The 26,927-nt window shown below is 48.6% G+C and overlaps 1 protein-coding gene across 2 annotated transcripts in view; it reads right to left on the bottom strand.

Annotated features, from left to right (window-relative positions):
* LOC125453327 (MOB kinase activator 1B-like) overlaps positions 1 to 26,692 on the bottom strand; it is a 32,326-nt gene extending 5,634 nt beyond the window's left edge. Inside the window, exons 1-4 of one of the 2 annotated variants that reach the window (XM_048532743.2) lie at positions 25,996 to 26,692; positions 13,206 to 13,372; positions 8,963 to 9,056; positions 1,770 to 1,903 (exon numbers count right to left, since the gene is read on the bottom strand). In XM_048532743.2, coding sequence (XP_048388700.1) covers positions 1,770 to 1,903; positions 8,963 to 9,056; positions 13,206 to 13,372; positions 25,996 to 26,009 — 409 coding nt within the window. In that variant the 5' untranslated portion in view covers positions 26,010 to 26,692. Of the gene's footprint in view, positions 1 to 1,769; positions 1,904 to 8,962; positions 9,057 to 10,187; positions 10,288 to 13,205; positions 13,373 to 25,995 lie in introns of those variants that run through there. The other variant, XM_059648034.1, reaches the window with a different exon arrangement.
* Between the last annotated feature and the right edge of the window lie 235 nt (positions 26,693 to 26,927).

Below are 26,927 nucleotides of genomic sequence, written 5' to 3'. Positions count from 1 at the left end.
GGGAACAGAACGACACGGCCGGGGAACAGAACGACACGGCCGGGGAACAGAACGACACGGCCGGGGAACAGAACGACACGGCCGGGGAACACGCAGACACGGCCAGGGAACAGAACGATACGGCCGGGGAACACGCAGACACGGCCGGAGACACAACGAGACGGCCAGGGACACGCAGACACGGCCAGGAAACACGCAGACACGGCCGGGGAACACGCAGACACGGCCGGGGAACACGCAGACACGGCCGGGGAACACGCAGACACGGCCGGGGAACACGCAGACACGGCCAGGGAACACGCAGACACGGCCATTGGAACACGCAGACACGGCCAGGGAACATGCAGACACGGCCGGGAACAGAACGACACAGCCGGGGAACACGCAGACACGGCCGGGGAACACGCAGACACGGCCAGGGAACACGCAGACACGGCCGGGGAACACGAAGACACGGCCGGGGAACACGAAGACACGGCCGGGGAACACGCAGTCACGGCCGGGGAACACGCAGTCACGGCCGGGGAACACGCAGACACGGCCAGGGAAAACGCAGACACGGCCGGGGAACAGAACGATACGGCCGGGAACACGCCGACACGGCCAGGGAACACGCCGACACGGCCATTGGAACACGCAGATATGGCCAGGGAACACGCAGACACGGCCGGGGAACACGCAGACACGGCCGGGGAACACGCAGACACGGCCGGAGACACAACGAGACGGCCAGGGACACAACGAGACGGCCAGGGACACGCAGACACGGCCAGGGAACAGAACGACACGGACGGGGAACACGCAGACACAGCCGGGGAACAGAACGACACGGCCGGGGAACACGCAGACACGGCCGGGGACACGCAGACACGGCCATTGGAACACGCAGACACGGCCATTGGAACACGCAGACACGGCCAGGGAACACGCAGACACGGCCGGGGAACACGCAGACACGGCCGGGGAACACGCAGACACGGCCAGGGAACACGCAGACACGGCCAGGGAACACGCAGGCAAGGCCGGGGAACACGCAGACACGGCCAGGGAACACGCAGACACGGCCAGGGAACACGCAGACACGGCCGGAGACACAACGAGACGGCCAGGGACACGCAGACACGGCCAGGAAACACGCAGACACGGCCAGGGAACACGCAGACACGGCCAGGGAACACGCAGACACGGCCGGAGACACAACGAGACGGCCAGGGACACGCAGACACGGCCAGGAAACACGCAGACACGGCCAGGGAACACGCAGACACGGCCAGGGAACACGCAGACACGGCCAGGAAACACGCAGACACGGCCGGGGTCACGCAGACACGGCCGGGGGACACGTAGACACGGCCAGGGAACACGCACACTCAACTCCTGGGAGTGTGTGGGCACACAAACATACATACAGACACACGCACACACACACACACATGTGCGCACGTGTGTGCACACACCCAGAACACACTCACACCCGTGAACGTGCACTGACACCTGACAACACACCCACATCTGGGAACACGCACTCCCTCCCTCGATATAAACTGTTGTGCTTGTGTGAAATTTGGTATTCTTGCATTGCTCCTGGCCAGAGCAGTATGTAAAATTTCAGAAATGCCTCTGTTCCCAACAATTAGATGCCTAACTTTATGACCTTAAATGTGTACTATAAAATTCCCTGTCACTTCCACAGTTTTGTTTAATCTACAAGAGGTTTTGAGATTGTAATAAATATTCCAGCAGCTAGTGTTAAGCTGTGAATATCTTACCTATTTTGGATGGAAACAGTGTCTCATCATCGAGCTGGTCCTGTACCCAGGTCATCAGGTAATCAATGTATTTTGGTGCCGAGCATTTAATCGGTTTCTTTATATTTGTCCCATCTGCCCAGTGATATTCGTACCTGAAATATTATAAGGAAACACAGATTGGCATAGCCATTGGTTACCAAGATTACTACTAGAATTTACAGCACTGAAAGAGGCCACTCAGCCCTGACCCTGTCAATGCAGGTTTTTAAAGACATACACAATCCTCCATGCACCCTACTTCATCTGATTCCCTACTTTATAAAATTCATAAAGAGATGGAAATCATTGAGAAGTTAATGGACAAATGATCTATGGGCAATGTACATAACTTAGAGAGAGAAATGCATCTTTCATTTCTAATCTGTTAATTAAGGAAACTTCTATTTTGCGAGATATTGTCATCATTTGTCTGCTGAAATGATCTGAATTATCTCTGATTTTTGTTTTAACATCTATAAGTAGATCATGAATTACAACCATGATTCACAACTGATTTGTATCATTCTGAGAATGCAGGATTTGCTGTCATGTTGGCTTTCCAGGAAATTGACAGCCTGCCATCCGAACATCTGAACCAAGAAGGGGCAGAGGGTGGGCAAACTGACAGGCTTGCAGTTTGAGGATCCAGCATTTGATAGATGGGCTGAATGGCCTCTACCTGTGGGAGAACTCTTTAGACAAGATAGTGGTGTAGGTGATCCCACACTCCCCAGGATTACATTCTCAGTGGGAAGGCTGATGGTTGGCCGATCAAGGTGTTTAAGGGCTGGATTCTGGTGTAACTGCGGCTGTCGCTCAGCAGCATGCAGGGTAGCTCACACGGTATGGTTTGCTTGTCGGGTCACGGTGGGAGCAGAGTATGATCACTCAATAAAAGGCTATTAGTGCTTGGTCAAGGAAATGCGCATCAGGAGACATCCCAATTCCCCTGTTTGTGAAACGCCTTTCCCCCTGCACCCTCCTCCCTGTGTTTATCACCCTCTCCCCCCAACCAAAAACCCTCACTACCTCCACCCCCAACAATTCCAATGACCCGAGACTCCCGTGCCTTTCCCTCTGGCAGCTAGCACTCTCCTCATGGCATTGCTGATTTCAAGAGCTGTTGCCACCCAATTGACCAGTCACTCTTGCCAGGCAGGACCTCTGCGCCCATGGGGGTGGTACTGATTCCAGGTTGAGGGGCACTAATAGCCTCATCACTCTCTGATCAGAATGCCCTCTGATTCTGTGAGGCTACTGCAGAACAGCAACTTCCAAACATCCTGGCTTCAAAAACTCCGACCTGGAGAAATGGGCAAAGGTTAACGAGGAGGTGCTTGGGCAGCGTCTGTCCACAGATACACACAGAAAAGCAGACACACAGCGTCACCAACATTTCACCCTGTCCATAAGTACCCTCACTAACTCTTATAGATACACCATAGAAAGTATTCTGTTACAGCTTGGTACAGCAACTGCTTCGTCCAGGGCCGTAACAAACTACAGAGCGTTGCTAACACAGCCCAGGCCCTTATGCAAACCCCAACTTCCTTTCCACTGACCCCACTTACACTTCTCGCTGTCTTGGAAAGGCAGCCGACATCATCAGAGACCCCTCCTCCCCCCCCACCCGGTTGTAAGCTCTTTCAACCTCTTCCATCAGGCAGAAGATACCAAAGCTTAATCACACGCCCCAACAGGCTCAAAACCAGCTTCTTCCCTACCGTTACTAGACTTCAAATTTCTAATCTAATTTTGATCTGGCACTTTCTCTGAAGCTGTAACTTTGTATTCCTCGCTCTGTACCAGCACCCTATGGTCTTTGCATGGTCCGATCTGAAGTGCTGCACACAAAACAAATCTTTTCACTGTCCCTAGATACACATGACAATAATAAATCATATCATCTGAGAGAAACACCATTGTGCCTTACAGAGTCTTTCTGTCATTTAAGGTCCAGCTTATTGAGAACAGTTACCACTGTGAGCTATAGATAACACAGTGTGCAGCTGGAGGAACACAGCAGGCCAGGCAGCATCAGAGGGAACACAGTGTGGAGTTAGAGGAACACAGCAGGCCAGGCAGCATCAGAGGGAACACAGTGTGGAGCTGGAGGAACACAGCAGGCCAGGCAGCATCAGAGGAGCAGGAAAGTTGATGTTTCAGGTCAGGACCCTTCTTCACAAAGGCGGAGGGGGAAGGGAGATCCGAAATAAATGGAGAGAGGAGGGGTGGGGCTGGGGAAGATAGGTGGGACAGTGATAGGTGAGTGCAGGTCGGGGGTGGTGGGGATTGGTCAGTGAGGTGGGAGCAGCGGATAGGTTGGGGAGATGATGTACAGGGTGTGTGTCAGGTCAAGGAGGCGGGGATGAGAGGGAGGGTTGGTCATGGGATGAGGGCGGTGTGGGGTGGGGAGATTTTGAAACTGGTGAATACCATGTTTAGGCCATCGGGCTGTAGGGTCCCGAGGTGGAATATGAGGTGCTGCCCCCCCCCCGCCCCAAGTTTCTGGGTGGTGTCATTGGGACACTGGATGAGGCTTTCTGTTTGGTCTCATGACTGAAAAAGCAGAAGCAGAATATATTTATTTTGGTTTTGTCATAAGACAGACTTCACTGATGATGCAGCAATCAGGAGGGAAAATGCCATTGTGCCTGGTCACTGAGGTCATTCGGAGAATTCTGAATGTGGACGCTCCAGTTTCTTTCTTAGTCCAATATCACAGTTAATGCTGATCTTCGGAAAGTCTGCAACATGTACCATTGTATAAATTTGTTCATTGTACAGCAGAAAGTCTGTGAATAAATGAGTTATTTTAATGTAGGTTCAAACAGTATCTGAGACAAGGTTTTACACAATCCTGGATTCTCACATGACAGATGAACATCGAAACTGGGAGCGGTAGCAGGCATTCGGCCCATCAAACCTATTGTCCCAGTTAGTATGACAACAGCTGATCCTCTACCTCAGGGCCGCACTCCCACTCTCTCCCCGCTCTGTTCAATTTCTTTAAAATTGGTAAATGTGTTTATGCCCTTGTTGAATGATGATCTCACTGGTGAATGTGCCATGGGTTTTGCTGCACAGATGTAATGAGCAAATGACAATAAAAAGTCTTTGACCTTTGTTCATTTATTAAAATCTTTAAGATGACGCCTGTCCTGAATTAACTGGTGAACCTTCAAGATGGTCTTCTCCACAAGTGTCAATCGAAAAATATTGGTATTTACGCAGTGATTCTCACAGCCACAGGGAGTCCCAAAACGCCCCGCAAACAATGAGGTACTTCTAAGGTGCAGCCACTTTGTAATGTAGGAAATGCAGCAGTCAATTTGCACACAGCAAGATCCCACAAGGATAGCAACATGATCATTGCAATTCCTTGCACACCTCTCATTGAAAGTAGACAGGCAGGTGCTGTGAGCATTTAGGAAAGTACCTGGTGCACTAGTCTTCATTGCAAGAGGATGAGAGTTTGGAAGTAGGGGTGCCTCACTGCAGTTACACAGGGCCTTGGTGAGGCCGCTCCTTGAGTACTGTGTGCAGTTTTGGTCTCTCTAACTAAGAGAGGTTATACTTGCTACAGAGGCAGTGCAGTGGAGATTCTCTAAGCAGGGATGGCGGGACTGTCCAGAGGGGAGACTGATTAGATTGGACTGACATTCACTAGTGAGTTTTGAAGGAAATGAGGGGACATGACTGAACTTGTAAACTTAGAACAGGGCTGGGCAGACAGAGAGGATGTTCCCCTGCTTGGGGAGTCTAGTGCCAGGGACGCAGTCTCAGGGTGCAGGGGGGACCACGTCAGTCTGAGATCAGGAAAGATTTCTTCACTCAAAGTGTAGCAAACCATTGGAATTCTCTGCCACAAAAGGCACCGGAGGAAAAGACAGAGATAGATGCATTTTTTCGGTTAAAAAAGTATCAAAGATTTTGGAGAAAAAGGAGGGTATGGCATTGGGGTGGATGATCAGCCCAGATCTTATAAAATGGTGAAGCAGGCTCTCTGAGCTGAATGGCTGAATTCTGCCCCCACTTTCTACGTTTCTGTCACAACGAGATGATCTGAAATCATCACAGAACTGGTAAACAGCAGAGGGAGGCCATTTAGCCCACATGTCAGTGCCAGCTCTCCGAGTGAACATCATCTCTCCCTTTCGCCCTTGAACATCCTTTCTCTCCCAACAACCACCTAAAATGCAGCTTGAAAACCAAATCTGCCCCCCGCACACTCTCAGATAGTACATTCCAGACCCTAACCACTGCCTCCCCCGCACACTGTCAGACAGTACATTCCAGACCCTAACCACTGCCTGCCCCCACACTCTCAGACAGTACATTCCAGACCCTGACCACTGCCTCCCCCCACACTGTCAGACAGTGCACAGTCCCTAACCACTGCCTCCCCCCCACACTCTCAGACAGTACATTCCAGACCCTAACCACTGCCTCCCCCCCACACTCTCAGACAGTACATTCCAGACCCTAACCACTGCCTCCCCCCACACTCTCAGACAGTACATTCCAGACCCTAACCACTGCCTCCCCCCCACACTCTCAGACAGTCCATTCCAGACCCTGACCACTGCCTCCCCCCACACTCTCAGACAGTGCCCAGACACTAACCACTGCCTCAACCCACACTCTCAGACAGTACATTCTAGACACTAACCACTGCCTCCCCCCCGACACTCTCAGACAGTACATTCCAGACCCTAACCACTGCCTCCCCCCACACTCTCAGACAGTACATTCCAGACCCTAACCACTGCCTCCCCCCCACACTCTCAGACAGTACATTCCAGACCCTAACCACTGCCTCCCCCCACACTCTCAGACAGTACGTTCCAGACCCTAACCACTGCCTCCCTCCACACTCTCAGACAGTACATTCCAGACCCTAACCACTGCCTCCTCCCCCCACACTCTCAGACAGTACATTCCAGACTCTAACCACTGCCTCCCCCCCACACTCTCAGACAGTACATTCCAGACCCTAACCACTGCCTCCACCCCACACTCTCAGACAGTACATTCCAGACCCTAACCACTGCCTCCCCCCACACTCTCAGACAGTACATTCCAGACCCTAACCATTGCCTCCCCCCCACTGCCTCCGGCAGATTCTTTGGATGGGGTGGAGGAGCTGGCTGGCAGTGTTGGCGGTGGGGCGGGGGTGGCATTGCGGGGCGTGGAATTCCACCTCCACCTGACAAACAGCCTCAGTGTGGCTAAAATAGTATCAGAGATAATGGGAACTGCAGATGCTGGAGAATTCCAAGATAACAAAATGTGAGGCTGGATGAACACAGCAGGTCAAGCAGCATCAGATGCTGCTTGGCCTGCTGTGTTCATCGATGCTGCTTGGCCTGCTGTGTTCATCCAGCCTCACATTTTATTATCTTGGAATTCTCCAGCATCTGCAGCCTGATGAAGGGTCTAGGCCCGAAACGTCAGCTTTTGTGCTCCTGAGATGCTGCTTGGCCTGCTGTGTTCATCCAGCCTCACATTTTATTATCTCAGTGTGGCTTCTTGCTTGTTCCTCTGCGGTATGTCACCATCTCAGTGTTTGCGTGCTCTGTCGGCCTGGACTTTGGCCTTCAGTCCCCAAAAACATTGCGAGACTCAGAAACTGCCCAGGAGCGATGAGGGTTTCTGGTTCAATGGGCTGGATCTTTGTTTATGCAGGACAGAAAACTCTGGTATGGAAGTCATAGAGTGATACAGCACGGAAACAGACCCTTCGGTCCAACCAGTCCATGCTGTTCGTAGTCCGAAACTAAATAAATCTGTCCAAACGGTTCCTTTTCATGCACTTCTCCAAATCTCTTTTAAGCATTGTAACTGTGCCTGCATCCCTCTGGAAGTTCATTCCATGCACCAACCACTCTCTGCGTAAACAACTTGCCCTCATGTCTTTTTAAATTTTCCCCTCTCACTTTAAAAATATGCCCCCGTCTTGAAATCCCCCACCCTGGGGAAAGACACCTGTTATTGACCCTGTCCATGCCTCTCATGATTTTATAAATCTCTGTAAGTCACCCCTCAATCTCCTACGCTCCAGGGAAAAATAAAATCACAGGCTATCCAGCCTCTCGCAAAAATCCAACCCTCCATTCCCGGCAACATCCTGGTAAATCTCTTCTGAGCCATCTCCAGCTTAATAATATCCTTCCGAGAACAGGGTGACCAGGTCAAACGCAGGGGAGGTGGTACAATCGTGTAGCACTCCAGCACCACAGGCTATTGCTCTGGGACACTAGGTTCAAATCCCACCACAACAGCTGGTGAAACTCGCAGTCAATGACGTCTGGAATGAACACAATGGAGACTGATGGTTGCCATGCAGTTGTTATTGTTAAAAACCCACGGCACAGTTGGTTCTTGTTGGCTGGGTAGACACAAGGCCTAGATCTATTACTTTTTAAGTGCTGAGGTAGTGCTTCCCAAATATTTCCCCCACTGTGACCCCATTCTGACGTTAGCAGTGAGAACATTGGGGCTCTTTTCCCCAGGCTGGGGGAGTCCAAAACTAGAGGGGCACAGGTTGAAGGTGAGAGGGAAAAGATTTAAAAGGGACCTCAGGGGCAACTTTTTCACACAGAGGGTAGTGTGTGTATGGAATGAGCTGCCAGAGGAAGTGGAGGAGGCTGGTACAGTTACAGCATTAAAAAGGGGCCTGGATAGAGGTATGACTAAGTAGGGTTTAGAGAGATATGGGCCAAATGCTGGCAAATGGGACTAGATCCATTGAGGATATCTGGTCAGCGCCGACAAGTTGGATTGAGGGGTCTGTTTCCATTCTGTATATCTGTGATTCGGTGACTCTATAGCTCCTCCTGTTTGATCGAGTCAGCGTGAGAGTAATATTTACTTCAGAACTGGTCACACTGAAATGATCCAGCATGTGGAGTGTTTCTAAGTGCTTTATAAATGTAAAATAATTCTCTTAGAACACTGAGATATGATGAGAAAGTACAGATGCGTTTTGGACCTGCTTCAAAGCAATCTCCTCTGTTTCATTTCATACAAACATACTCCAGCAAAAGGCTCTCAATGTCACACTTTGCAGCGCTCCTTTCTCAGCCAGCTGGGAAATCGAACCTCATAAATAATGGAAGATTGAACAAGAAAGTGCACGAAAAGACAAAGGATTTTAACCTCGTACTTACTTGGGACCAGCAGACATAACAGGGCATCCATCCTCAGTGCAGCAATCTGTTATTGTTCCATACAGCAGGTTAATCTGATTGAAGAAGTCTACGGCTAATGTTGGGAATGAAACAAACACAAAATATTTTTAAGAATCACCGTGTTAAAATGCAGCGGTGTTACATGTTTTACTGTCACCAGCATGAGCACAATCTTGATGGAAAATTAACAGCCTAAAAGGTTAACTTTCCTTCACTCCCTTGAAGCGACCAGCCCTGCGGAGTATTTCCAGCATTTTTCATATTTAGTTGTTGGAATCTTGCTGGTATAGAAGAATGTCACTCAGCCCATCGGGCCAGTCACAGCTCTCTGAAGGAGCTATCCAGCTCGTCCCACTCACCCAGTATTGTCCCTACTGCTGTGCTAAAGCTTCCTCCTCCAGGAATGAAAGTTGCACTTGCGGCTTCAGGTCACACCTTAAACTCTTATCCTGCTCTTCCTCATTTGTTTAAAAAAAAGCACACCTCTGGCAGCAGTATGTCCCCCAGGAACGCAGGCCAACATACATCCCTCAACCCAACCGGGCAACTACCTGTCATTGTCGTGTGGGATCTTGCTATGCACATTTTGGTACCAGGCTTGTTGACATTCAAAAGTAAATGATCGATTGAGAAAGGTATTCAGGATATAAAAGCCAGAGTGAGTCATTCCTCGTCCCCTCGCAGTATGACATAGGACATCCGTGTCAATATCACCGACTACCCTTAGGAGCTGGAGGGTGAGGTGTGTCCAATCTGACCCTGGCCAAGCCCTCATTGCCACTCCCCATGGAGGAAAGGTCATCCTCCTGGGGGGCATTAATGTCAGCTTGGCTGTGACTCAATTAGACCAAAGGTCAAAGTGATGATTGTACCACCTGATCTGTGTTGGGGTTGGGGGGTGGAGGGGTCAGCTCACCGATTCTTCAGAGAGTGATGAAATCCACATCACACCAAGACTCTAGAACACGCCAGGGCCTGACAGGAAGAACACCCAAGCCCAGCTAAAACCAGCCCAACAAAGGAACAGAATTCCCGGATCATCTCCAAACCAATCCAGGAAATCCTCAAAAATCCAACTCAATTTTACAGTCATACAACACAGAAACAGCCCAACTCATCTATGCTGACCTGGTTTCCCAGACTGTACTAGTTACATTTGCCTTCACTTAGCTCGTATCCCTCTAACCCTTTTATATCCATGTACCTGTCCAGATGCCTTTTAAATGTTGTAACTGTACTAGCCTCCACCTCTTCGCCTGGCAGCTCACTCCATACATGCACCACCCTCTGTGTGAAAAAGTTACTCCTCAGGGCCCTTTTACATCTTTCCCCCCTCACCTTAAACCTACGCCCTCCACCTTTGGACTACCCTACCCTGGGGAAATGACCTTGGCTATTCAGCTTATCTATGCCCCTCGTGACTTTGTAAAATTTTATAGGGGTCACTTCTAGCTTCAACTGCTTTACGGAACAAAGTCCCAGCCTATCCAGCCACTCCTTATAACTCAAACCCTTCAGTCTCGATAACGTCCTTGTAAATCCTTCCTGCATTCTTTCCAGCTGAATAATATCTTTCCAAAAGCAGGGCAACCAGAATTGTACACACTGTTCCAAAAGTGGCCTCATCAATGTCCTGTTCAGCCACAACACGACATTCCCAACTCCTGTACACAATGCACTGATCAATGAAGGCAAATGTACTAAACACCTCCCTCACCGCCCCATCTACCTGCGACTCCACTTTCAAGGATCTATGCACCTGTACCCCGAGGTCTCTTTGTTTGACAACATTTCCCAGGGCTCTGACATTAACATGGAAGCCCTGTCTCGGTTTGTCTTACGAAAGTGCAACACCTCACGTTCATCAAAATAAATCTCCATCTATCACTCTTTGGCCCAGCTGGTCAAGATCTCATTGTATTCTTAGATAACCTTCTTCACTCTCCACTACGCCTCCAATTTTGGTCTCAACTGCAAACTTAATAACCATGTCTCCTATACTCTCATCCAAATCATTTCTATAATGGCAGTGGAATCTAATACTGATCTTTGCAGCACACCACTCGTCACAGGTCTCCAGTCTGAACAACAAATGTCCACCATCACTCTCTGTCTCCTACCTTCAAGCCAATTTTGTATTCAGTGGCTGGCTCCTCCGGGTACCATATGATCTAACCTTACTAACCAGTCTACTCTGTGAAATCTTGTCTAAGGCCTTTCTAAAGTCCATGCAGACAACATCTACCACTCTGCCTTCATTTATCTTCTTGGTCACATCCTCAAAAAGCTCAATCAAATTTGTGAGATATGGACTTTCACAAACAAATTTTGAATAGTAGCATCAGACAAAGTTGGTTGAGCTGAAATCATAGAATCCTACAGTGCAGAAGAGCCCTTTGGCCCAGCGAGAATGCACCAATGAGAAACTACTCTAAATCTACGATAGTCCCACTTGACTTACGTCAGTGTTAAAAATCTGGTATAACTCTTTGTCAGAACGAATTAAAATATCTCCAGGTCTTGTTCGCAACATTTCTTTTGGACATTTCTGATAATGCAGACCATCAGAGGTCCCTCTGGAAGGTCTGAAACCACACATTGTCTCTGGGAGGGCTTTCTTAGCAGGCGATTCATGGGGATGTGGGCATTCCCTAGTAGAGACAAGACGATAATCTCTACTGCATGGTTTTTCTCCCTTCTTGAAGATTGTTACAAATTTCTGAAGTCAGGGGATTTCTTCCTCTCCCAATTCCACACCGAATCTGGATGTGAGCAGAGGTGAGGTACAGTGACAGTCATTAAAATTAAGGCTGCGTTCAACCAAATGTAGTATCAAGGAGCCCTGGGCAAAACTGGAATCAATGGGTATCAGGGGAAGGCTCACTGCTGGTTGGAGTCATCCCTGACCCATAGGAAGATGGTTGTGGTTGTTGAAGATCAGTCATCTCAGCTCCAGGTCATTTCTGCAGGAGTTCCTCAGGGTAGTGTCCTAGGCCCAACCATCTTCAGTTGCTTCATCAATGACCTTCCCTCCATCATAAGGTCAGAATTGGGGATGTTTGTTGGTGATCGCACAATGTTCAGCACCATTCGTGATTCCACAGATACTGAAGCAGTCCATGTTCACATGCAACAAGATCTGGACAATATCCAGGCTTGGGCTGATAAGTGGCAAGTGACATTCGCGCCACAGAAATGCCAGGCTATGACCATCTCCAATAAGAGACAATCTAACCACTGCCCATTAACATTCAATGGTGTTACCATCACTGAGCCACCCACTATCAACATGCTGGGGGTTACCATTGACTGGACTTGCCACGTAAACATAAGCAGTGAAAGGAATTTTGCCCATTCATCCTCAGTCTATAGCTGGGACAGAAAAAGGCTGCACACACATCTTGGCAGTTAGCATATTGTTGGAGCGGTGTCTCCTGGCCCCACTTGTCTTTTCTCTTTTGGATTTGTCTTTGGGCATAAGCCCCGGTCTGAAGCAATGCTGCCATCTGGACTCAGGACTTTGTATTGGTCTGCACAGTGATGTCCTTGTATTCCAGGTGTTCTCCTCTCTCAGCATTGTCTCTGTCAAACCCACCTTAGCGACCACAACGCTCAGAGCCGAAAGAACTGCGGATGCTGCAAATCAGGAACTAAAACAGAAGTTGCTGGAAAAGCTCAGCAGGTCTGGCAGCAGAAAAACAAAAACAGAGTTAACGTTTCGGGTCCGGTCACCCTTCCTCAGAACTGGCTCAAAGCCAACAGTCTGGAGCAGAGGAGGTTGAGAGGGAACTGGTCGAGGTGTATGTGATTATGAGGAGCATGGGCAGGGCAGATTGAAAACAGCTGTTCCCCTCAGTTAAAGGATTTAATAAAAAGACCATCATTTTAAGGGGATGGGCAGGAGGTTTGGGGGGACATTCATGGAAAATCTTTTTCACCCAGAGAGTGGTGGGAATCTGGGATGCACTTTTGGGATTGTAATTGAGGCAGCCAACCTTTCACAACCTTTAAAAAATACTTGGATGAGCATCTGAAATCTCATAACATTCACGGCTATGGGCCCCATGCAGGGGAGTGGGGCTAGTGTAAACGGTGGTGTGTTTTTGACAGTGTCAACTCGATGGGCTGAAGGGCCTCTTCTGCACTGTGTGGTTCTATTATTGTAGATAAAAGATTAATCCCCACATATGACTGAAATGAACTCGCTTCCTCAAGCACTTACTATTGACAGCAATCCATTCATTCAAATCTTCACCAGCCGGTAACATTACAGCCAGGCGCAGATTACCACTGCCCAGGGTGGTCTCTGCATGTTTCAACAGCTCATACTGATGCGACCCTTCTGGAATGTTCTTCCTCGGCTTGAAAGTCTTAGACGAACGGTTTCCACTGTAAAGCGCAGAATGGACAAGGTTAACTCGATGTTGTCCTTAAATAGATCGCACTAAAAGGAACAGACTCTGTTCAGCCCTGGAAGTGAGTTAGAACTAAGACAAATAGAGTACAGGTACAGGCCCTTCAGCCCACCAAGCTTGTGCTGATTCCTATTCCTTAATTAGTCTCCCTACGCATGGCCCATACGCGGTTTCTATCCCTCTGTTTGCCTGCTGTTTACGTGTCTGTCAAGATACACCTTAAATGTTGCTAATGTTCCTGCTTCCACCATTGGCAGTGCATTTCCTCACACTTCACCACTAAACTTTCCCCCTTCTCACCTTGGACCTGTGACCTCTTGTAGTTGACCTTTCCACCCTGGGAAAAAAAGCCTCTGACCCTCCACCCTATCTATGCCTCTCATAATTTTGTAGACCTCTACCATGTTATCACTCAGCCTCGGTCTTTCCGGTGAAAACAATGAGTTTATCCAACCTCTCTTCATAGTTAAAACCCTCTGAACCAGGCAACATCTTGGTGAACCTTCTCTGCGCCCTCTCCAGAGCATCCACATCCTTTTGGCAGTGCGGTGACCAGAACTGCATGCAATATTCAAGATTTACAAGAAGGTTTTCCAGGAATGAGGAACTTCTGTGATGAAGGTAGATTGGAAGAGTGGGAATGTTCACCTTGGAGAGAAGGAAACTCAGAGGAGAACCAATAGAAGGTATTAAAACCATGTGGAGTGTAGACAGACTGGGAGAAACCATTCCCAATTGTCACAGGACAAACAATGAGAGGGTATATGCACTGGCTGGGAATGTGGTGGTGGCAGGTTCCATCAAGGCATTTCAAGAGGGACATTGCATATTATTTAAATAGAAACATTGTGCAAAGGTTACAGTGAAACAGTAGGTGATTGGCACAAAGAGAGCTGGTTCAGTTGTGATGGGCCAAATGGCCACCTGCACAGCAATAATTTTGTCATTCTGCAATCATTATCTCTGTTCCTTTTTGCCTGCTCACAATACTCCCAACCCTAATGAGTGGCCAGCCCTCAGTCTGCCTAACACCACTCCTGCCCTATTCCCCTTCACCCTGCCTGCAGGATAGCTGGAAGATGGAGGGGAAGGGAGGAACTTTAGAATCACAGAATCCCTACGGTGTGGAAACAGGCCCTTCGGCCCAACAAGTCCACACTGACCCTCAGATCATCCCACTCAGACCCATCCTCTGACACTATGGGCAATTTAGCATGGCTAATCCACATAGACTGCACATCTTTGGACTGTGGGAGGAAACCGGAGCACCCGGAGGAAACCCACGCAGACATGGGGAGAACGTGCCAACTCCACACAGGTAGACACCCGAGGCTGGAATCGAACCTGGGCCCCTGGCACTGTGAGGCAGCAGTGCTAATCACTGAGCCACTGTGCCACCCATTTCATGTCAACCATCAGCACCAGCACTGGCCAGTTGGGCTGAATGGCACTGTAGTTTCGATACGATGCTGTGCTTGAGACTCACGCTGACACATTAGTTAAATAACTTGAGATTGCCTTGTGTATTATTTTTGACAGAGCTGAACTTATTGCATCCGCACAATTCTTACTGATCTCATCAGCGTCCACAGAACCACAGGCCTAGAAAGACACAAATGGCAGCAAACACAACATGGTGCCCTGGAATCATGGTGGACACAGTATTATCCAAGACATAGAGGCTTAGGAAACAGGAGCAGGAGGAGGCCATTCAGCCCTTCAGGCCCCATCGTCCTTCAGTATGATCATGGCTGATCATCCAACTCAATTCCTTGTTCCTGCTCTCTCCCCATCTCCTTCAATCCCTTTAGCCCTAAGAACTACATAAACTCATAGTTCCCCCAGCCACCATGATGGGATTAGAAACCAGAGCACTGAACATTGCCTGGAGTCTGGATTACTAGGTCCAACACCGATACCATGTGCTAGCAGCTTCCCGCGGAGGAGGAGAAGCTGGGACACATCCCTGGAGACAGAGTATTTGCAAGCAAACAGGGAAAGTGCAGGGTGTGTGGGAAGATTTGGCCACAGTTTGCTGTTTCGGATGATCCTAATGGGGCTGTTCTATTTACCCAGCACCTCAATTAGACAGCAGGATCGAAACAACTCCTTCACCGCAGACTGAGGTCACAGTGTGAAAGGAAATTACCCCGTGCTATAATCCAACAAAGCCTGCTGTGTTCATCCAGCCTCACATTTTATTATCTTGGATTCTCCAGCATCTGCAATTCCCATTATCAAAGACTTTCTTGTGATGTTAATGCCTTACAATAGACCTCATTGTCTAAACAAGAGTACAGTACAAACCTGGCTCAGACTGTTGTGCCTTCCAAAGGTCTCCTCATCCAGGGAGTCATATCTCCATCGTCTGGATCATCCAGTGATGATCCCAGGTATAGAAGGTCAATCAACACCAATCACAAGTACAGCAATAAGTAGATACCTGCACCCAAGGCTCTGGACTATATTACAACAAAATACAGTAACTGGTGTCATTTTCAATCCAACCAGATCAGATTCCCTAAACCCAGGAACGACAGCCCCCTATTGGAGTCAGGATGGTGTATGGGAGAGTGTTGGGATTAAAAGGTATTGTTGCCACAGTCTCACTAGAGAGAGAGAACTGGTGGTGGTTTAACTTGAGGGTCATTACACCTCAGAGGAAGGGGCAAAGTCAAGAAGGTAGAATGTGGATGGTGACCTGAGGTGGGACAGGAATTGAGCCCATACTGTTGGTATCACTCTAAATCACAAACCAGCTGTCCAGCCAACTGAGCTAACCAAATTAGGCCCAGATAATTGAAATTAAATGCATGGAAGATGAAAGCCACTGACTTCGGTCCCTGGCCCACCCTCTGCTCCCTAACCCACAGCCTTTGTTGGTCTGCCAGCCAACATCAGAGATTAACCCAAACTATTCTCGAGGGTGAGTCTGATCTTGAGGCGACATTTCCATGCCGTTCCCAAAACCTCCTACTTCCACATTCTGTAGCATGGCCTGTCTCACCCCTCGGCTCTGCTGAAGCCCGTATCCATATCTCTAATACCACACAGCTTGACATTCCCACTCCCTAAACATGAATTCCTCGAAAATTCTCCTGCTTGTATCCTAAAGCTCACCAGATCCAACTCACCCATCACCCCATTTCAGTAGGACATCAACACTTCAGCTATTTTCCAAGGGACAGGGCAGAATGGGAATCCGTGTATGAGCCTTATTTTGCTTCTGTAAAATTGAATCAAGTTTTCTTTCAAACTCAGTATAGAGTTTAGCTGAAACAGAGCTCAAGGACAAGAAACAGCGAGCGGTCGTAAAGGGTTCCTTTTCAGGTTAGTGGCCCGTGACCAGTGGGATTCCACAGGGATTAGTGCTAAGAACAAACTGTTTACAATGTATATTGCTGACTTGGAGGAAGGAAATGAATGTTCTGTAGCTAAATTTGCAGATGACACTAAAATTGACAGTAATGCACATTGTGAGGGATATAAACGGTTAACAGAGATATATTGATAGGTGAACTAATGGGCAAAATGTTGGTAAATGGTGTACAAAGTGGGCAAGTGTGAAATTGTTCATTTTGGAAAGGAGAACGAAAGAACACTGCATTATTTAAATGGAGCAAAACTGCAGGAAGCTGCAACACAAACAGGCTTGGGGGAAGTTGTATGTGAACGACAGAAAGCTAGCACACAGGCAGCAGGGTGATCAGGAAGGGTAATGGAATATTGGTCCTTATTTCAAGGTGATTGGAGTCTTAGAGTAGGCCAGTCTTACTGCAACTCTACAAGCTGCTGGGGAGACCATGTCTGGAGTACTGTGAGCACTTTTGGTCCCCTTATTTAAGGAAAGATCTCATTCCATTGGAGGCAGTTCAGAAAAGTTCATGATGATGTTCCCTGGTATGGAGAGATCTTCTTATGAGCCAAGATTATATAGGTTGGGACTCTACTCACTGGAGTTTCGAAAAATGAGAGGTGATCTTATTGAAACATATCAGATTTTTAGGAGGCTTGACAGGGCAAATGCTGAGAGGATGTCTCCCCTCAGGGGAGGGTCTAGGGCCAGAGGTCTCAGAATGAAGGGGCATCTATTTAAGACTGAGATGAGGAGGAATTTCTTCTCTGAAGAGTTTGTGAGTTTTGGAACACCTTGCCAACTTTATCAGAACCACACAGTAATGAGGAAACGGTGGCATGTATTGACTGAGGGCGGAGGGAAGTGAGTAAAGGGGTGAGTGTTAGGTGGAGACAGGACCTAGAGGGAGAGAAAGACAGGAAGATAGAGGCACAGATGATGGCATGCCAAGGGAAAGAAAAGTAGATATTGAGGACCATAAGTGGGTAAATGTAGGTTGGCTGTGCTGAAAGCTGCCCATGCGATCACAGGGCCTGTGGTGAAGGACATGGGAGAAGGTATTCAGGTTCTGGAATTACTGAACTCGGTATTGAGTCCCAGAAGGCTGCAGGGTCCCCCAAGTGAAAAATGAGATGCTGTTCTCCCAGTTTACACTGAGCTTCACTGGAGCACTGCAGCAAGCCTGAGTCAAAGATGCTGGCCAGGGAACAGAGTGGTGTGTTAATGTGGGCAGGCAGCTGGAAGCTCTGGATCATTTTCTGCAGATGTAGGTGTTCTGCGAAATGGTTGCTAGAGGCTGGGGTTTGGTGTTTCAACGGGATTGTGTGTGTGTGTGTGGAGTTAGGGTACGAGCAGCAGAGTTCCAGATGATCACTGCATAAACTCCCCAACCTCAGGACACCTCAAAAATAGTTTATGGCCAATGAAACAGTTTTGAAGTGCGTCGGTCCCTGCTAGGACGGAGATAAACAGCAGTGGACAATATGTGCACAGTGTGATTCCCCAAGCAGCAATATAATAACAATCAGATAGTCGGTTTTAGTGAGAATCACTCAGGGGAAAACCTGTGGGGGTTTCAAAGCAGTCCTGGGAGATCCTGTCTGTTAATTTGATTGGGGTGACTCGCAAAGGGGAAATTACGCCTGACAAATTTGTTGGAAATCTTTGTGGAGGTAACAAGCAGGGAATTAAAGGGACAGCAGTGGATATGATGCATTTTTAACTTTTTGAAGGTGTTTTATAAATTGCCATATAAGAAGGTGCCACTCAATGAGAGCCCTGGGTTTGGGGAGTAGTAACATAGCAATGCATGGCCAGATTAGGTGACTCAGCATTAATGTGGCAGATGGAATTTTTAAAAAATCATCTGCAGGATGATGGCGTCTCTGGCTATGTCGGTATTTATTGTCCAGAGGGCAGTTAAGAGTCAACAACGTTGCTGTGGGTATGGAGTCACATGTGGGCCAGACCAGGTAAAGATGGCAGTTTCCTTCCCTCAAGGGCATTAGTGAACCAGATGGGTTTTTCCAACAATCAACAATGGACACATATCATCATTTCCCAGATTTTTCCTTAAATTCAAATTTCACCATCTGGCCATAATGAGATTTGAACCAAGGCTCACAGGGCGGTGGCTGAGTTTCTGGATTAATAGTCCAGCGATAATACCACGAGGCCCTTGCCTCCCCAAGGGAGAAATATGGAGAAATGTGAGTTTATGCACTTTTACAGGAGTTGAATATGATTTGAATGGGGAAAGACTGCAGAAAGCTACAGAACAGAGGGATTTGGGAACCCTCATACATGAACCACAAAAATCTATCACCCAAGTTCAGCAGTTAGTAGGGAAGGAAAAAGGGCTGTTGGTCTTTATTTCAAAGGGAATGGAGTATGAAAGTTTTGCTGATACTATATAAGGTTAGACCTCAGCTGGAACACTGTGAACAGTTTCTGTGCCCCTTATCACAGGACAGATAGACCTGTTAGGGTACAAGCAGCAGAGTTCCAGGTGATCACTGCATAAACTCCCCAACCTCAGGACATCTCAAAAATAGTTTATGGCCAATGAAACAGTTTTGAAGTGCGTCGGTCCCTGCTAGGACGGAGATAAACAGCAATTGACTGATTTTTTATTAAGTAAAGCCTCACTAGTTTAGTTGTGTTAGTGGAGAGGCAGAAATATTGACTCGAATGTTTGGAAGTATCACTGTACTTCACTGCAAATAGGGCAGTATCTTGGCCTATTGCTGAGATGTACCAGAGAAGGTTCATGGGTTGATCCTAGTAAAGAAGGGCTGTCTTATGAGCAGGGGTTCAGTAGGTTGGGTCAGTACCCAGTGAAGTTTAGAACAATGAGAGGGAACCTTATTGAAGTAATTAGGATTCTTAAGGGACTTGCCCGGGTAGAAGTGGAAAGATTGTTTCCCCTTGGGGGGAGAGAATAAAGGACTACAAACTTAAGACAGAGATGAGGAGGAATTACTCCTCAAGGAGGGTTTGTATCTGCAGAATTCGTTACCACAGAGGGCTGTTGTTGCTGGGTCACTAAGTATATTCAAGGCTGAGAGAGATAGGTTTTTAATCAGGAATGGAATGAAAGGTTATAGGGAAAAGGCAGAATGATCCAATTAGCCATGATCCCACTGAATTGCTGAGCAAACTCGATGGGCTAAATGGCCTACATCTGCTTCTACACTGTGTGGTCTTACAGGGCCTGAATTAAAAGTTGGAAGCTGTGGTAGGGCAGGGCTCGATCTGTAAGGCACTGGGACTGTCGGAGGAACTTGTAGAAAAGAGAAGCAGGAGTCTGCTGCTGAACCCACTCTGTCACTGTCCAATCGTGGCTTATCTTTTACCTGAGCTCCCCCTTCACACAGTATCCCCTGTCCCTTAATGCCCCACAATCTTACTGCCCTCTGTCAATCCAGTGATGTTATGTTTCTGCCTGTAGATTCCTTTTAAATAAAAGGAAATAAAAGGCTGTCTTTGGTGCCAATGTAAACTACTTCAGTGGAGAGCTGCAGAAACCCTCAATGGTAAATAATAGAACATTCTGGATATCAAACAGTTGGAGATACAGGATAGAGATAATGGGAGCTGCAGATGCTGGAGAATCCAAGATAACAAAGTGCGGAGCTGGATGAACACAGCAGGCCAAGCAGCATCTCAGGAGCACAAAAGCTGACATTTCGGGCCTAGACCCTTCATCACAGAGGGGGATGGGGAGAGGGTTCTGAAATAAATAGGGAGGTGGGGGCGGCGGACCGAAGATGGAGAGAAAAGAAGATAGGTGGAGAGGTGCAGTGGAGAGAGATCCCCTGAAGTTTGTCCGGAGGGAGGAGGGTAACTTCTTCAGGTTAGGCATCCCTAGAAGAGGCTTCGCAGTGAGGATACAATTTTAACCTCACTGCGAAGCCTCTTCCAGGGATGCCTAAACTGAAGAAGTTACCCTCCTCCCTCCGGAGAAGCCTCAGGGGATCTCTCTCCCACTGCAACTCTCTTGTGCCTCTATCCAGCCCCACACTTTGTTATCCCGGAGATACATGATATTCTGGCTTGGTGACAGCTAACTCCGAGCGGGAGCATTTGGGAGGAGCCCTGCTTAATAGGTAAGTATCTATCTATAGATTAAAAGCTTTGCATAAATCAGTAACATTTTATAAATGTCAGTTTTACCTTGCGCCACACTCCTCCTCTGACCTGCCAGAGAGATACAGTGAGAGATGGTACATCTCAGCAATGGGCCAAGATACTGCCCTATCTGCAGTGAAGTACAGTGATACTTCCAAACATTCGATTCGATATTTCTGCCTCTCCACTAACACAACTAAACTAGTGAGACATTACTTAATAAAAATCGGTCAATTGCTGTTTACAGGATCTTGGTGAGTGCGCATCTTGGGTTATATATTTTACTAACATGAACAGAACATCAAAGGCAGTTCATTGTTTTAAAACACTTTGGGACCAGTTATTTCAGCGTCTTCTTTAATCAATCAATAACTCATTTTAGAATTCATGTTAATGCAGATCTCCCATTTATAACATTCTTCCTGCGAATACAATCATAGAGATATACAGCCTGAAAACAGATCCTTCAGTCCGACTCGTCCACGCTGATCAGATATCCTAAAATAACAGTAGCACCCAGCCCTGCCAGGTCTTCACCATCCCCCCAGACTGCCCCCTTACTGAGGGCGAATGGGTCAGTCCTCAGTAAAGGCTCAACTTTGCCCCCATCCACCCACATATCGACGAATACCAGTCACGTTTGGACGTTGAACAGTTTTTCCGCTACCTCCACATTTACTTCTTTAATCGTGAGCCTAACCCTCCCTCCACTGACCCCCCCTCCTGCCTCCCACAGACCACCTCCTCCTGGACACCACCTCAAGGCCTCCTAACCTCCCTCGACCTAGTCATCTCCAACTGCCGTCGAGACATCGATCACCTCAACCTCTCCACCCCTCTCACCTACAACACCCTCTCCCCCACAGAACGTGCAGCCCTCTGCTCCCTCCGCTCCAACCCCAACCTCACCATCAAACCCGCAAACAAGGGAGGCGCAGTGGTAGTATGGCACACTGACCTCTACACCGCCGAGGCCAAAGGCCAACTCTCCGACACCTCCTCCTACCGCTCCCTGGATCCTGACCCCACCCCCGAGCACCAAACCATCATCTCCCAAACTATCCACAGCCTCATCACCTCAGGGGACCTCCCACCCACAGCCTCCAACCTTATTGTTCCCCAACCCCGCACGGCCCGCTTCTATCTCCTTCCCAAAATCCACAAACCCGCCTGCCCTGGCTGACCCATTGTCTCCGCCTGCTCCTGCCCCACCGATCTCATCTCCACCTATCTGGACTCCATTTTCTCCCCCTTGGTCCAGGGACTCCCTACCTACATCTGTGACACCACCCACACCCTCCACCGCCTCCAGAATTTCCAATTCCCTGGCCCCCAACACCTCATTTTCACCATGGACGACCAGTCCCTATACACCTGTATTCCCCATGCAGATGGCCTAAAGGCCCTCTGCTTCTTCCTGTCCCGCAGGCTCAACCAATTCCTCTCCACCGACACCCTCATCCGCCGAGCCGAACTCGTCCTCACCCTCAACAACTCTTTCGATTCCTCCCACTTCCTACAGACTTAGGGGGTGGCCATGGGCACCCGCACGGGCCCCAGCTATGCCTGCCTCGTTGTAGGTTACATGGAACAGTCCCTCTTCCGCACCCACACAGGCCCCAAACCCCACCTCTTCCTCCGTTACATTGATGACTGTATTGGCGCCACCTCGTGCTCCCACGAGGAGCTCGAACAGTTCATCCACTTCACCAACAGCATCCACCCCAACCTCAAGTTCACCTGGGCCATCTCTAATACCTCTCTCTCCTTCCTGGACCTGTCCCTACACCTCTTCCCTCACCCGCATCCCAGGCCCCAAGATGACTTTCCATATTAAGAAGAGTTCGCCTGCACATCTGCCAATGTGGTATACTGCATTCACTGTGCCTGTTGTGGCTTCCTCTACATTGGGGAAACCAAGCGGAGGCTTGGGGACCGCTTTGCAGAACACCTCCGCTCGGTTCGCAGTAAACAACTGCACCTCCCAGTCGCAAACCATTTCAACTCCCCCTCCCATTCTTTAGATGACATGTCCATCATGGGCCTCCTGCAGTGCCACCCGAAGGTTGCAGGAACAGCAACTCATATTCCGCTTGGGAACCCTGCAGCGCAATGGTATCAATGTGGACTTCACCAGCTTCAAAATCTCCCCTTCCCCCACCGCATCCCAAAACCAGCCCAGTTCGTCCCCTCCCCCCACTGCATCACACAACCAGCCCAGCTCATCCCCTTCCCCCACTGCATCCCAAAATCAGCCCAGCTCGTACCCGTCTCCCCAAACTGTTCTTCCTCTCACCCATCCCCTCCTCCCACCTCAAGCACTACGCCCATTTCCTACCTACTAACCTCATCCCACCCCCTTGACCTGTCCGTCCTCCCCACACCGACCTATCCCCTCCCTACCTCCCCACCTATACTCACTTCTACAGGCGCCATCCCCGCGCCTTTAACTTGTCTGTCTCCTCTCCACCTATCTTCTCCTCTACCCATCTTCGATCCACCTCCCCCTCTCTCTATTTATTTCAGAATCCCCTTCCTCTCCCTCATTTCTGAAGAAGGGTCTATACCTGAATCGTCTGCCTTCCTGCTCCTCTGATGCTGCTTGGCCTGCTGTGTTCATCCGCCACCACCCAAAGTTAATCTTGTCCCATTTGCCAGCATTTGGCCCAAACCCCTCTAAAACCCTTCCTATCCATGTCTCCATCCAGGCCCCTTTTACATGCTCTAACTGTACCATCCTCCACCACTTCCTCTGGCAGCTCATTCCATACACACACCACCCTCTGTGTGAACAAGCTGCCCCTTAGGTCCCTTTTATATCTCACCTTAAACCTGTGCCCCTCTAGTTTTGGACTCCCCCACCCTGGGGAAAAGACCTTGTCTATTCACCCTACCCAAGCCCCTCTCGATTTTATAAACTTCTATAAGGTCACCCCTCAGCCTCCGATGCTCCAGGGAAAATAGCCCCAGGCTATTCAGCATCTCCCTGTAGCTCAAACTCTCCAACCCCAGCAACATCTTTGTAAATCTTTTCTGAACCCTTTGAAGTTTCACAACATCCTTCCTATAGCAGGGAGACCAGAACTGCATACAGTACTCCAAAAGTGGCCTAACCAATGTCCTGTACAGCTGCAACATGATCTCCCAACTCCTATACTCAATGCACTGACCAATAAAGGCAAGCGTACCAAACTCCTCCTTCACTATCCTGTCTATCTGTGGCTGTACTTTCAAGGAACTGTGAATCTGCGCTTCAAGGTCTCTTTGTTCAGCAATACTCCCCAGGACCTTACTCTTATCAGCCCTGCTCTGATTTGCCTTTCCAAAACGCAGCACCTCACATTTATCTAAATCAAACTCCATCTGCCAGTCCACAGCACATTGGCTCCATCTGATCAAGATCCCACTGTACTCTGAGGTAACCTCCTTCGCTGACCACTACACCTCTAATTTTAGTATCATCTGCAAACTTACTAACCGTACACGCTATGTTCTCATCCAAATTGTTTATATTAATGAGAAAAATCAGTGGGCCCTGCACCAATCCTTGCGGCACACCCCTGGTCACGGGCCCCCAGTCTGATTGTGTTTTGACATAGTGACAATCTGATATATCACATACAGCGTGATCTAATATATGCCTGTCTGTCACAGGCCAATCTGTTACAGGGCAGTCTGTTACAGGCCAATCTGTTACAGGGCAGTCTGTTATAGGTCAGTCTGTTACAGGCCAATCTGTTACATGCCAATCTGTTACAGGCCGGTCTGTCACAGGCCAGTCCGTTACAGGGCAATCTGTTACAGGGCAGTCTGTTACAGGCCAATCTGTTACAGGGCAGTCTGTTATAGGTCAGTCTGTTACAGGCCAATCTGTTACATGCCAATCTGTTACAGGCCGGTCTGTCACAGGCCAATCTGTCACAGGGCGGTCTGTCACAGGCCGGTCTGTCACAGGCCAATCCGTTACAGGCCGGTCTGTTACAGGTCAATCTGATACAGGCTAATCTGATACAGGCCGGTCTGTTACAGGCCAGTCTATTACAGGTCAATCTGATACAGGCTAATCTGAAACAGGCCGGTCTGTTACAGGCCAACCTGTTACATGCTAATCTGATACAGGGCAGTCTGTTACAAGCCAATTGTTACAGGCTAATCTGATACAGGCCAAACTGTTACAGGGCGGTTTGTCACAGGCCAATCTGTTACAGGGCAGTCTGTTATAGGCCAGTCTGTTACAGGCCAATCTGTCACAGGCCGGTCTGTCACAGGCTGGTCTGTCACGGGCCAGTCTGTTACAGGCCGGTCTGTTACAAGCCAATCCATTACAGGTCAATCTGATACAGGCTAATCTGAAACAGGCTGGTCTGTTACAGGCCAACCTGTTACATGCTAATCTGATACAGGGCAGTCTGTTACAAGCCAATTGTTACAGGCTAATCTGATACAGGCCAAACTGTTACAGGCCGGTCTGTCACAGGCCAATCTGTTACAGGCCAGTCTGTTACAGGCCAATCTGTTACAGGGCAGACTGTTATAGGCCAGTCTGTTACAGGTCAATCTGTTACAGGCCAATCTGTTACAGGCCGGTCTGTCACAGGCCGGTCTGTCACAGGCCATTCTGTCACGGGCCGGTCCGTTACAGGCCGGTCTGTTAAAGGCCAGTCTGTTACAGGTCAATCTGATACAGGCTAATCTGAAACAGGCCGGTCTGTTACAGGCCAACCTGTTACATGCTAATCTGATACAGGGCAGTCTGTTACAGGCCAATTGTTACAGGCTAATCTGATACAGGCCAAACTGTTACAGGCCGGTCTGTTACAGGCCAATCTGTTATAGGCCAAACTGATACAGGCCGCTCTGTTACAGGCCAGTTTGTTACAGGTCAATCTGATGCAGGCTAATCTGATACAGGCCGGTCTGTTACAGGCTAATTTGATCCAGGCCAAACTGTCACAGGCCAAACTGTTGCAGGCCAATCTGTTACAAATCCAATCAATTACATGCTAATCTATTAGTGGCCAATCTGATGGGAATATAACAGTTTCAGGATGGGGGGGACAGGCTGACACTCTGATGGATGTATCCCATGGTCGAGTTGTTTTTGTACTCACAATAAGAAGCTCATGGTTTCATTCGGGTCCCGTAATCTGGGGGACGAGCTATGGAAGACAGACTGATGGTCAGCTTCCAAGGGGTACAGACTTCACCAGCTACAGCTGACTGTCACCAAGTAAACTCCTCCTTATAGCTGCTCTTAATCCACGCTCCTGCCACTCCCAGTGCAGGTTCCAGCTGCTGCTGGTCCCGATTCCTGCCAGCTCTGGTTTCTCTGCTGTTCCAAATGTAGGTTTCTGCTCCTGCTCCTGCAGCTGCTCAGTCTGCTTGCTTCAAGGGGCCCCGAGCACTCGCGAGATTGTAGCTCCAGCCGCCTCCTTTATCAGATCCAGTAAAATTGCTGCTGACAAAGTATTCCCAGCAAGTCTCCACAACACCAACTACACACAAAGCCACATCTCAGCACAGGCAAAGAAACAGCACTCTTACTCCGAACTGTAAGCCTCTTCACTCCACACTCTGGTAACTGTTGCTTTGATTGCAGCCTAAATATTGTTTTCTGATCCAGCTTTTGCCTTTTAATTTCTTTGGTCGACTTGTACTAACAAAATGGGAATCGGTGGTTATGATTGGATTAACATGAACATCTGATCATGCCTAAATGAGGGAAAGGAGTTGCACTTTGCAAAGTCTTCAATTATAACCTCAGGCCTTCTTAAAAGCATTTCATAACCATCACAGCTTTCACTCACATGGAATGAAATAAATGTTTCGCCACCACAGTATTTTCAGAAAGGGGAAGTTGCCTCCAGAATATAGAGAAAAGTAGATTTTAAGCTCAACTGTGTGTGTCATCTGTCACTATGACTCAGGGCTCTAAGTCAGAGTGTTGTATATTGTAATCTTCTGGGACAAAACCCCAGGCTTACCCTCCCATGTTGGAAATAAGGGAGTGCTCTACTGTTGGAGGCGCTGTCTTTTGAAATAC

This window comes from Stegostoma tigrinum, chromosome 1 (genome assembly GCF_030684315.1).
Source record: "Stegostoma tigrinum isolate sSteTig4 chromosome 1, sSteTig4.hap1, whole genome shotgun sequence".
In the NCBI taxonomy this organism is placed as follows: Eukaryota; Metazoa; Chordata; class Chondrichthyes; order Orectolobiformes; family Stegostomatidae; genus Stegostoma; species Stegostoma tigrinum.
Note: the sequence above shows the minus strand (reverse complement) of the source record. Positions and strands in the feature narration are given on the sequence as shown.